Source organism: Dermacentor silvarum, chromosome 3 (genome assembly GCF_013339745.2).
Source record: "Dermacentor silvarum isolate Dsil-2018 chromosome 3, BIME_Dsil_1.4, whole genome shotgun sequence".
In the NCBI taxonomy this organism is placed as follows: Eukaryota; Metazoa; Arthropoda; class Arachnida; order Ixodida; family Ixodidae; genus Dermacentor; species Dermacentor silvarum.
In genome coordinates this window covers 224,771,755-224,784,602 of record NC_051156.1, presented here as the reverse complement: position 1 = coordinate 224,784,602, position 12,848 = coordinate 224,771,755, and the positions used below count along the sequence as shown (strand labels likewise).

General features: G+C 40.8%; 1 protein-coding gene across 5 annotated transcripts in view; it reads left to right on the top strand.

The window, feature by feature from the left end:
* Positions 1–12,848, top strand: part of LOC119446790 (Golgi integral membrane protein 4) — a 62,355-nt gene that overhangs the window by 31,481 nt on the left and 18,026 nt on the right. For 4 of the 5 annotated variants that reach the window (XM_049664382.1, XM_037711343.2, XM_037711344.2 and 1 more), the window contains one exon: positions 5,994–6,062. The exons of the other annotated variant lie outside the window; for it this stretch is intronic. In XM_049664382.1, the coding sequence (XP_049520339.1) occupies positions 5,994–6,062 (69 nt within the window). The remainder of the gene's footprint in view (positions 1–5,993; positions 6,063–12,848) is intronic. 5 annotated transcript variants of the gene reach the window in all.

Sequence of the window (12,848 nt, the reverse complement as noted above, 5' to 3'; positions counted from 1 at the left end):
GCTGCCCACACAGTCAGAGCGGTTGGTTGGGGGTTCCAACCTTCGTCAACAGGTGGCGGCACCTCTGCTGCGACCTCAGCAGATGAGTGCTCCACAGTGGGGCTCTCAATTGCACAGGCCGCGTGTGCCACATAGTGGGGCAGTAGCCAGGTTCGAACCGCACAACGCCATCTCCCAATTTGACCCCCGGAATGGGGACCACCTAGTTCGAGCTTTTCTGGAAGCAAGCCAGCATCATCCGCAGCAGCAGCCTCGGCAAGACCAGCAGCATCAACAGCAGCAGCACCAAGAAGAGTACCAGCTGGCTGCACCAAATTTACGCGTGCATGATGGCAACCATCCAGCATTACAACATGTGCTTGCCGCTGCTGAGGGCTGGCGTCGGGAACACTGATGGCAGCATTCTAAAGTGATGCGAGAAGGGCAATTAGCATCACTGTCGCCTTTATACTCGTGGACAAACTTCTGTGGCAGTGAAGGAAAAGCTATAGGAGTGGAGGTTTTGTACATGTGTAACTGTTAAGTAGGCCGGCAGAGTTTGACAGCACTTTCTGTTTTATTTTTTCAGAGCAGATGCTGAATCACTGAGCTGGCTATTTGCAACAGTTTTGTATTTGTGAAAACGTGGCACAGAAAAAAAAGTCAAATTCGCATGTTCTATTTTATTATAACCGCTCTAGTAAATAAGTTCATATTTTTTGTTCTCCAGCTTAAAGATATGTGAATGAGACTGTGCGACTATATTTCATGAGCACTGTCATGTATGGACTTTGCCTCCATAGCTTTCCCTTCATTGCCACGGGAAGTTGTCCGCGAGTATATTTAATAGACTTTATACAAAGATTTGGAGGAAGGAAACAAGGTACGTAACATCACTGGACAATGCAAGAGGTGTCAGCACATGTGTCGATTTTAGCATGGACAGTCTTTCCTGGTAATTAATTGGTTAGGCTGAGGGCCAGAGCCATCACAGACTATGTATAATCATGATCTAGCACTTGTGCTTTGCAGAGGATGTAGCTTGCACAGAAAGAATGTCAGCTGCTGACGTAGCCAGTGCCTTAAATTTACATAGGCTTGTGTAAATTCAATCTAAGGGGCACAAGCTCTGGCCATAAATTCATTATCTGCAGCAGGGCTAGTTGCCTTAAATAATACTTAGCTTGACATTTGATGTAATCTCTTCAAGGCTGCTGGAGGCACTAGCTTCCAAGAACCAGCTTGCTCGCATTCTTCAGTAACACACATGCACTCAAGTGCATAACACAGCAACACATGCATGCTGCATTACCATATAGAAACATCAAGGTTAATTTTCTTGCGTGTGCGCCAGGCAAGAAAATGCAAAGCAGGAAAGGAGCGTTGATCTATTTGCATTGTGGCTGGAATCTGAGTTGGTTCCTTATGGCCTGTTATTTTTCTCCTTGAGCGCTTCACCAGAGCTAATAGCGAGTGTACAGGCATTGTTCCGGACTGCTTTGACGATAACTGGCAAGAGGGCCAGGTGAGGGAATATTGGTACTTCTAACAATGAGAGAGAGGCAGTGGTACTTCATCTTTTACCACAGTTTTCTCCTGGCTGTTCATTAAGACTTGTTCCTTCATATGAATGGAGGTGTCCATATAAAATGGACACTGATGCTGGCTGCCTGCAGGGAATATCCTGTTTTCATCCATGGAATTATGCCTCGCCTTTTTTTCTGCGGTACTGTAGATACTAGCTGCAGATAGCCAGAGCCTGGGTTGTGCTTTAATTGCGCCGTTTGTGGCTGCACATTTGCGGTGCACCAGCTGCATCCATCCCACACTGCTAACGTACACTTGCTTGCATTCCAAGCATGTGCTGAAAAAAGCAGCCGCATTGTCGCCTCATTATTAGTGCATTTATACTTTCTAGCACTGCAACTTTAGCTAAGTCTGTACGATTTAATATATTCACATTTTTGTTGAGGGAAAAAAGTTGGAAGATTATTTTACCGAAACGTTTGTTCACTTCTACTGGACTGGCAAGCTTTTACCTTGCTTTAAGGGTTTTTGATGCTCAAAAGTTTATGCTGCTGAACACCTTTATAATGACATGCATAAGGCTGCGAATATTCTTTGTTGTATGAGATATTTTGTGAATATGATTATACTTTCTGCATACCACAATATTTTTTCTGGATAGCAGTTGTGATTGTTAGCTTCTTGTACGATGGTCTAAGCTGTTGTTTTAAATTCCCTGACCTGCCAGCCTTTATTATAACAGCTTACAGGAGAATGGTAGGTCATATTTGAATGTTGCAACTGATGTAAATGTCAAACAACATCAAATAGTTGATCTTGACACTTAATGAAACTCATTTGTGCATATGACCTCTTCTGTGCCTCTAGCAGCCACTGCTTGAATGGGACCAACATGAAATTGGCCAACTATGACAGCAGAGTTAGCCCATTCAGCAGAAATTCTTTATTGGTAGCTGCTTATTTTACGTAGCCACATGCAATGGAAATCAATTGGAATCAATTGCAGTCTAAAATGAGCATTTCTTTTCATCCACCTTGTAGTGGAATTTGATATTCAGAAGCCAGTACAGGATGCTGTGAATGCAAAGTGGGCACAATCACTTGTCATGCATAAAGTAAGGTTACAACAGAAATATGTGGGACGTTTTTGCGCAGTGAGATATGATCTAGGACACAGGTTATTTCATTAAATGTTCTCATAATATTCTTCATTGTAGCAGCACTCGCAGTGCATATAAACTGCAGAAATCTCAGTGGGTTGTGCTTTTTTTGAAACTTCATTGCGAGAGTAATTTCATAATAGTGGGACACACTGTAAAGTTATTCAAGCGTACTTCAGAGAACAGTTTCAATATGACTGCAACCTTTGTACAGGACATACCTATATTTTATGGTAAGAGGCAGTAGCACTTGCCCTACCTTAAAAAGTACATCACAAGAAGGCACGTGGAGAAGAACTAAAATTTAACCTTGCCATAAATGGCATTTTGCTATCTGCTCATTTGCACACCTACTTTCAGTATTTATGATTTAGTCTAACAACCTCTGTTCATCTGCAGTTGTTATGCTGATGTGTAGCTATGTACAAGGTTTATTAAGCATTTCTTAGTTTGCAAGTATGCAACATTGTTTGCTCTTTGAATAATTTATTTGTCAGGTGTTGTTCTTACTTGTGTTTGAAAATCAGGCCAGTCGGAAATGTCAATTTTCGTACCAAGACAAAACATTTTTAGGTTGCAGAAACTATGGAGACAAAATGGAAAACATGCATATTTTGTGTCCCGTGTTTTCTGCACACTAAAAAAAAGTTTTGTTGTGGAATACCAACTAGCTAAATCTTTGACATTGTTTTGTACCAAGTCACTCCGAAAGAACTATGAAAATGCAAAGTTGAAAAAAAAATGCTTTTCTTTGGCGTTATATAGGGCCATTACAGTGGAACCTCATTGATACGATTTTATGTGATACGTTTTTCGGCATGATACATTTTTTTCTTTTCCCGATAATATTATTTGATTGGATAATACATTAGATGTGATTTTCAGATAATACGCTTTATTTTCCGGTTCCCATGAAATTGTATCAATGAGATTCCACTGTATATAGCATACACACAGGGCCGTGATTTTGTAACGATTTCTTCTACTCAATTCTGTGCCACTCTTATCACCCACTGTTCATTCCCATTGATAAAAATGATGGAGCGGTGATATGATTAGTGACAAAGTGCAAAAAGGAATAGCATCGGTAAAATCATCACTACAATGTCACTGCCCAGTACCGTTCCACTAAAGGTAAGCTTATAGGGATTGGTGTAGCCGGGCAAGGTATGCTCAATTGCATACATGGTTACCTATACCTATCCCTATAAGACTACCTATAGTGGAGCCGGGCAAGGTATGCTCAATTGCATGCATCGAATTTTTAGCAATGTTTCTCTACCCCTTTGTGTGCTGAAAAATGATGCATGTTCTGACTTTGTATTCTTTATTCCAAGCACACCTGTGAACTTCAACAGTTATAATTTATTGTTTTCAGATTAAGATATTTCATGGGCAATGTTGTGATTGTGAGCATTCTCATGCCCTGCATATTTTTCCATTATAGTGAAGTTAAGAACTATTTGCAGTGTTTCCTCGGTCCCCCCCCCCCCCCCCTTTTTTTTTTTCCCTAGCCTTTTTATAGGTGTATATGCAACGAAAGTATGATAGCTTTTATTTAACACATTCCTAGTTTGCATCGTGACACTTCAATCAACATTGCAGTATGGTTAAAGCCATGTCAACCACTGCTTAGCTAGTGCAGCATTAGTTCAGGATTTGTAAGAAATATGCAGCATGCTCAGAAGCTGCACATTGTAGGGACTGCTAGGGCCTGACAGTGGTTTTAGCTGTGGCCTTAAGGGCAAGGGTGTGTTCAGTGGCTGTTATTGTACTGAAAGTTTGACATGCCGATGATGTACGATTTACACTGTGTTAACCACAATGATGGAACCCCTAACGTGTTGTGAAGTTGAAAGTTTCTTGTGAGGCATAGTAAACTTTAACCCTCTACTACTAACAGGTATAGTCGTCACTGGAATTTGTATCATTATAGCTGATGACAAGTACAGTTGTCATGAAAAAAAAAAAAGTGCCTCACAATGGGAACCAGTGTTAAGTACTATAATCCATCAGTTTTCACACACTGTGGGGTCATTTGTTGTCAATGTTAGGTGGCATTGTGTGTAGTTCTCTTTTTTTTTTATGGGATGCTTGAATGCTTGCGTTGGAAACATGGCTGTCTGCATGCCACATTTCTGAGAAATATCTGGAAAGTGTGGTATACTTTTTGTCCTTCCTGTGGAATGGAAAGGGTTAAAGCACAGGCAATCTTATTTAAAGCACAGTTTTAAGAGTGGATTCTGCCTTCACAAGCGATCGATCCCTGATAATTTTGCACACTGCCTTCTTGATGAGCTGATTATTTTACTTTGACTGAAAATGTGGTGAAAATGTGGTCTGTATATGAGAAAGTATAACCTCAGTGAAGATGGTGTTTAGCAGCATCTTTTATGAAGCTGAAGCACAAAGTTATACAGTGATGAGCTACAGAATCGGGAAGATAGATTTAGCATATATATTATATTTATCTTGCATTCTTTTGTAATTTATAACCTGGAACACTTTTTTGGGAATTCATTGTGCTTTATACTTGTGCTTGGTGAAGCATTGTACTTTGTACTTGTGAAGCTTTGCCCCACTTGTGCTTGGTGAAGCGCAAGTGGGGCTGGAGCTAATAGGACTCCCATATTTTATAGTTGCAGTGAATAATTTATCTGAAGATGAGGTGTAAACTTTATTCACCAAAGCTTGTCCATATTATGTTTCATGCCTGCATCATGCTTTAGAAGTATCTTTTGTTATTTTCACAGTGCCTTCAGGGAGTGGAATGCAAGGTAGTGGTTGCTAGTGAACGGTATTGCTTATTCAAGCTAATAGCACTGTCAAAATTAGTGTGACGCACATTGCGACTCTCTTTATATTGGTACTCTTATATTCTACGGTTTGGGAGCAAGTCATGCAAATGTTCTTTGAGTTGTTTGTTGTATGTCTGTTGCTCAAGATAAGTAAAAAAATAAAGGTATTTTTTCTTAGTACTTTTTTCTTGCTTGATACCTTTTATTTTGCATTAGACACAGCATCTTCCTGTTTTCACAATATCACACACGTGTTTCACAGTTCTGCGTCCTGCAAGGTCGGAATTTATTGCCCTTAATTGTATACCGATTCTTGTGTCCTTGCATGTGGAGCTCAAATTTTCCTGGGGGTGTACATCTGTCTGGTTTACTGTGTCTCCTTTACTAGTTTTCTCAATGTGCTGCTCTTGTCACTACTAACATGGACATTCTTTTTCTGTTATTGCTGGAGCTTTCTTTCTCACTCTTGATGAAGCACCGAAGTGGTAACAAAGCGGTAATGGATTTCGCACTTATTGGTGTTGTTCAGGAGGACAAAGGAGCTGGAAAAATGGGTCCCCCATATCAGGTGTCTGGGGCAGAAAGTTGGCCGCCAAAGGTAAACAACACTTTTTAAAAATGTGTGTTTGGCTTGGCTGACTTTCACATGTAGATTATGGACATATCTTCTGGCTCTTTTATCTTGCGCTTTATATGAGGTACTGAACAGCACCCAGTTAAAAAAATTGTGCTAGTTTCACTATGGCCACTTTGCATAGCTACATTTTCGCATGTTGTGCAGGCGTTCCTTTCTACTGACACAAGCAGTGACCATTGCTTGTTGCCTAGCTGCAGTTGAAAATCTATACAGAAGGTGATGTTCTAGAGCAAATGCAGATTTTTGTTTTTCTGTGTATAGTTAGGCATAGTAAGCTACACTAGCATGCAGCATGGCATGTTTCACTGGGTGGAATCTGATTTTTCCACGGTTTCTTCAAATAATATTGCAGTCATATTTTAGGTAGCACAATTTTTCAAGATCTCCTATACTGCGGCTTGTGTTTCACTAACATCCTTGTATTTTTAAGTGCATTGCAAACTCTTAAAGTCTTGCAACTCACATGTCCACATGGGTGTCCTAAGGCACACTCTGCATGTCTTTCCTTTCTTCCTTGCTTCTGATTTTTTTTTTTTTTTGTTTCTCTAGCATCTGGTGGCTCTTGAAATGTTTTCCAAGAAAAAAAAAAGAATATTTTTCCATAAATTTAAAATACCTGTAATGCACCGGAACAAATTTTTCGGGTATATTACGGCCCTGGGTGTGCACTTACGTGCCTGGAAATACGGTGGCGTTACTGTTGTAGTTGGCAGTGCTTGAAAGGACATCACTGCCTCTGGGGCACCTGTGCTTTCATATGTGTGGATAGATGACTCAGTGCTGGCTTTTGTGTGAGCACTAGAGACAGTTAAGTTATATACCATTCTAAAGTAGTGCAGTAGTAATTGGTAATTTCAGTGGTGTCTACATATGCTGTGGGCAACATTGCACATTCGAATTATTCAAAACGGGGACCTCGCATATCTTAGCAGGTGTTACTGTGCTCAAACAAAGGCAGCTATCGCATGGTGTTGCATAAGACAATCATGACTGTTTAGTATTCTGAATTGCTTTGAACCACATAGGGTAATCACATTGTATGCAGTTGGTCAAGTGGCCGCTTTCATGTCACTTTTAACTGTGTGAAATGCAACATTTTGTAAAATGTTACTAGATAGCAGAAATGTCACCCGTACGGTCACTGTCCAGTTCACTACCACACTCGGCACACACACTGATGAGCTGTGACCAATTGTGGCCAGCTGGCGTTTTTTCCTAGTTGGTCATATTGTGCAGCACTTCCGAAGCCTGTCCTCAGACTGCTAGGTGAGAACCATGTGGAAAGATTGATGCTGATTCTGAAGGTTCCTAAAGGAGACTTGAATTACTTGCAGAATAAGAATATTTTATACTGGTTAGTACATGTCACTGGCCAGTGAATGCTACCTTGCAATAGTTTTTGGAATAGACAGAGTAGTTAGAAAGCCATGTCTTCCATGTCTTGTAGCGATGAAGTGCAGTGGTGTATTCTCTGCTGAATTCTTCCCACACTGCCTTTTCTTAAACAGCACACCATGTCTTCTTTCTCTATGTTGTTGACTGCTACACATGCTTGCCACTTGTGGTTGCAAATAGTATCTGCAATTGGTGCTGTGTGATGCTTTGCTTACCACAGTGGAAATTAATTCCGCGGCCACGACAATGAAAGCTTTCAGGCAATAATTTAGTTTTGAAACTGCGCCGCTAGTGCAATGCATGTGTGTTATCACATGCACCTGCATGTATGTCTTGCCACTCAAGCTGGCTTAATCTACATGCACACTTCCGGAACACTACAGATGTTTGTAGGAAGAGACTACATAGTGCAACACGTTGTGCTGGGCCTAATTTCTGCCTCAAGGATGGCCTACACTTCCTTGTGAAATCACTTCAGTTGATTTATTCAACCAATAAATTGGTGGGATTGGTCAGTCAGTGCATGGGAGGTAGGAATGTCATGAAAATGGAGCTGAGAATGCGAACTGTCAAGAATAGAACCAGCACTGGAGAGGCTGTGTACCCTCTTTTGTGGGCTCCTTGCAACACACAGTGCTTCAATATTCGGCATTAATTATTACAGCTGTGTGCTTTGCTTAATATTCATTCAGAATGTTCAAGCCTGTTTAGTGCCCCTTTATATTATCAGAAATTATGTTCCAACTAACTGTAGTACTTGAAGATTGATGAGAAGACTGAGTGGCACGAAACACTACTACAATTACAAATGTGCAGTGGCACATCTTGTCCCTTTTCTTATTCCCTTTGCCACTTATTTAAAACTGGCCCACACCCATGTGGAGGCACAGGTAAGTGCATACACTTGTGAAACCACTTAATCCTCACTTTCACGTAGCGGAAAGAGTGCAAAAGTGCCTGCACATTCAATTTAGCTGCCTGTTGAAATATTTCGCACCCTTTAAACGTTTGGCCGCTTACACTAACCAGAGCATGCTTGAGAACTTGAGAAATTCAGGTAAGTTGTGGCTGTGCCGAGACTGATGCCACTGGTATGAGGTGATGCTACATCAGCTTGCTGCGGAACAGTGCAGGGTAGCCTTTTCCTAGTGCAGTTGTCTTGCATGAAGCATTCGGCCACAGATATGTTGAGTGGCTCCCGACAGGTGGCACTCCAGAATAGTAAGAGGCAAGTAGGTTTGTTGCACTAGGCTCTAGAAACTTTTAGTGGAGGTGGGGTACATGGAATGGCCACATGGGCCACACATGAAATGAATGCAAGCTACATTGCGTTTGAAGACCCACATTGAAGATATTCGTGTTTATTGGGGTTAGAATATTGTGTGCTGAATGATGCAGCATTTAAAGGGGTGTATGAATATTTGAAACTTTCTAACGAATTGAATAGTAGTGTCTTATTCGATTTGGTCTTTGAATCGAATAGTCACTATTTGTAAATGAACATATTTTTCTAAAACTTTTCAAATATTTCATAACAGCTGCACTCGAATAGTGACTACAATATTTGTAAATGAACATATTTTTCTAAAACTTTTCGAATATTTCATAACAGCTGGCCCCAAATAAATATAAAATTGGAGCAAAAGTATGATGAATTTTCACCTCCACGGACTTAGTATAGCCATCAAACATGAGAACTTGTGTAGTAGACAGGCTACGTCGCTTAGGTAGCCATACTTTACAGGCTCTACAAAGGTACAAAGGTCTCTATACATTACGACGTCCCATTAGCAAAAGCGCATTTCACGCCAGTTGGAGTGCAGCTGTCATGGACAAGAAGTGAACCTGTAAGATTGTGCTTACCAGCAGAACTCCATAGATAAAATGCCATCTTAGTGTCTATAGCCACTACAGGTAAAGAGGTAAGCTGTGAGTCTTAAGCTTGCCAAGTCCTATCTGTCACATAAACAGTATTAAAAGGAAATGCTGAGAAATTACCACACTGGAGAAGTCATACAGCGGTAAGCTTTATTTATGGTCCTTTAACACTATAGAGACTCTACACTATTTCCTAGAATCTGGACACTCCTATGAAGCATTTAAAGACCTTTAAACTCAAAATTTGTCATTTTCAAGGCCTTTAAAGCTAAAGCCCCAGAATTTATATTCTTAAAGGGGCCCTGGAACCACATTTTATCAAAGTTTAGAAATGCACGTGAAAAGTACTTTAATGCGTTCAGCAGAAGTGGAGTTATAGGCGATCAAACATCTGACCTTAAGTTTCGTGTGGTTCGAGGCTAGTTGAGTGGTTGAAATTAGCGAGACCTGACGGCTACGATGCCAATTATTAGAGTGGCCAAAGTTCAAATCGTACGTGGGCGGCCACGGCTGTGCATGAGCAGACAATAGTCGGCTTCTTCTGGAATTACCTTATTACTTCCGAATTTCAAAAGCAGATTTTTGCTTACTTCAGCCTGTTCATTAAACTGCTTCAATAAATATACACAGTAACAGCAGAAAGAAGCACACTGATCCAAACACCCTTCTTGATTGACGTCAGCTATTGGCCACTAGCAGCCAGGTGTGGGAATATGCTAGTATATTACGAAATAAGGCATTCAGAAAAGAGTGAGGAGCAGGCTTATGTTGAAATGAGAGTGTTTGAGAAAAAGGTGACTTTGCGCTCCTCGCGCCACACACGACTGCAAAATTTGCCTTGAGATGTTCCCAGCAGCATGTGCTATCTGCAGACTGTGTTTTTTCACCAAGCCCGAAGGGTGGTTCAGGACCCCTTAAAAAAAAAAAACAAAAAAAAACCCCTCAATTTCTTGCAAATGGCTATTTTCCACGCATGACATGTAATCTCCTGTTACTTGGAAGGGAAACCACACCGACGAACCATTCCAGCAAATGTAAGTGAAACATGGGTTTTAGCTTGGTTCTTGCACCAGCAAGCATAGTGGTCTCGGTCTGTACAAACATCTCCCAAGCAACGCACACCTGGAAAGCCGGATGCCTGGCTGGAGGACTGCTTGTACCAGTAACATAAACCAGTGGGTGTATGACGATGGGGATCAAACCATGCACTTCCCACACCTCCTACCCTCAGGGAATCGAGTAGACCATTCTGGACAACCATTTCTGGACATTTAAAAAGAGGCATCAGGTCTTTTGCGTTCGTGAGGTTGTTTCGGAGCTTTGCTTGTTCAAATGTTATCTGTAAGCTGTATATGTTCAATATGCTAAATAAAGGTTTACTGATCCCTCCTATGCACCAAGTCAGTGCCAGCCATCTACGGCTTGCAAAAAATGCATAAGCATGATGTACCATTGTGACCAATCGTATGTTTTATGGGGTTTCCTCTTATTAGTTTATTAAGATGGTGCTACATGTACAATTGTGTGCACCGAGTTAATACCTCAAATTCAGAAACAGTATTAAAGATAATTACATTTATAACATGTTGTATGCATCTTTGGACGTATGTAGTGGTACCGTGTGTTATGGAAAATAATTAGACGTTAGACATGGAGCTATTTGCTATTGGCATCAGAATGTGGTTTTGTATAGTGGGTACCCTTTCATCAGTTTTGACAGTAATAACTTTCACCAGGCAAAATTCTGAAGTTGCTCTTGTTCTTATGCTGCAAGTACTTTTGAGTGCAGGTATGGAGTCCATTTGCAGATGAAATGTCCCGGAAGAAATCGGAATTCTTAATGTTTTATAGCTGTTTTTAACAATGCTAAATGGTAAAAAAGTTGATAACTTTTTTAGAGATGGTCAATTAGTAGTCAAAGGGGATATCAAGTTACTCCAAGATGACATAGAGAATGATGCCCATGGATGTGTTTTTCACCTAAAAAAATAGGATCCATGCAAAGGTGGTATGAACAAAAAGGATCCAGAATGCTGCACAAGCATTTCCAAGTGTGCTCCAACAGAGCCTGGGTCAATCCTTTGAACCTGTCTAATGTGCGTTCTCCTGCGTGGGTAATGTGCCTTTGTGGCAATGATGAATGACTGCAGCGCTTCTTTGTCTGCAGCACAGACCTCGCATGGTGCTTGCATGACCTGCACAATCTGTGCTTCCCAAGTAGTGAGCACTGAAGTGCTGAGAATTTGTGCACAACTGGTTTCAGCATGATGTTCTATCATGCAGGTACTGCAGTGTTGCAATGAGACGGCTGCATCTCCAGAAATAGGGTAGAAAGTTGTAGACATACTATTTCTGCCACAAGAGTTGGCTCTAACATAACACAGCCTGCTGTTAAAGGACATATTTATCAACGAAAAATCTCGCTCATAAGCAAGCATCTTTGGAGAGCAGTGTAGGTGGTGATTATGAACTGATTATTTATTAAAGACAGACTCATGAACAAATATACAAAGAAGCACTTGCTCATATTTCAATAATAAATGTCAATCGAGACAGCCAGTTGTCAAAAAAGTTGAGCTTGCTGTTGTAATTGGTAATTAGTGTGCCACGTATGCTGTCACCTACTTTCATTTTGTGCAAGTGTGCTTTCACTAGTTGACGAGTGGTTTCATTTTTACTCCTGCTCAGCCTATTTATGTTATTGAAATGGCCCTTATATGTGCAGTCTCTAAAGAGTGCAAGCCAAGTTTAGAGTGTGTTTTCCAACTGATTTGAAATGATGGCATGTCCATTTTATGTGGCTGCACATTAGTGTGATATTGAGTATCACTCCCATAGCATACTCTAGTCTTTCTCACTATTTTAATTCCTTTGCATTTTACGCACTTTACAGCGACTAATTTTTTCGGCCTCGCTACAGCAAAGTTAAATGTACCATTCACATTCTGATCCACAACCCTTACAGTTGCCACATTCTACCACTGTCAATTCATTTATTATCTTTTGTTTGGCGCTCTTTGCCCATATCTGGCCCTTGCACCAATAAAATCCATTGATCATCATCATCATCTCTTTACATACGAGTGGACATGTTTTATCACACGTCCGAGGTGCACACACTTCGCCAAAAGTATGTGTAGCACTGTAATGGCAGCCTAGAAAAGTGGTTTGCGATTCTTGCATGTCACCACAGTTAAGTAAAGCATTAGCTTTTGTTTGTAAGGAACTACTGCAAGTCTTACTGCCACTGGGGTTATCCGAGCCGATGCTGTGCTCTTTGTACTGTAAAAGGGTGTGATTTTGGGCTCATTGATGCATCTTTGAAGGTGTGGAAACAGCGCAAAACAATATGGCATCTTTCTTGTCTTTGTCCACGTTTATTGCGCAGCACTTATGTGGTATCTTTCTTGTCTTCTACATTTTTTTCTTAAGCTGGTAGTTGTCAGGTTGTTAAGACCTTGAATTCCTTGAGGT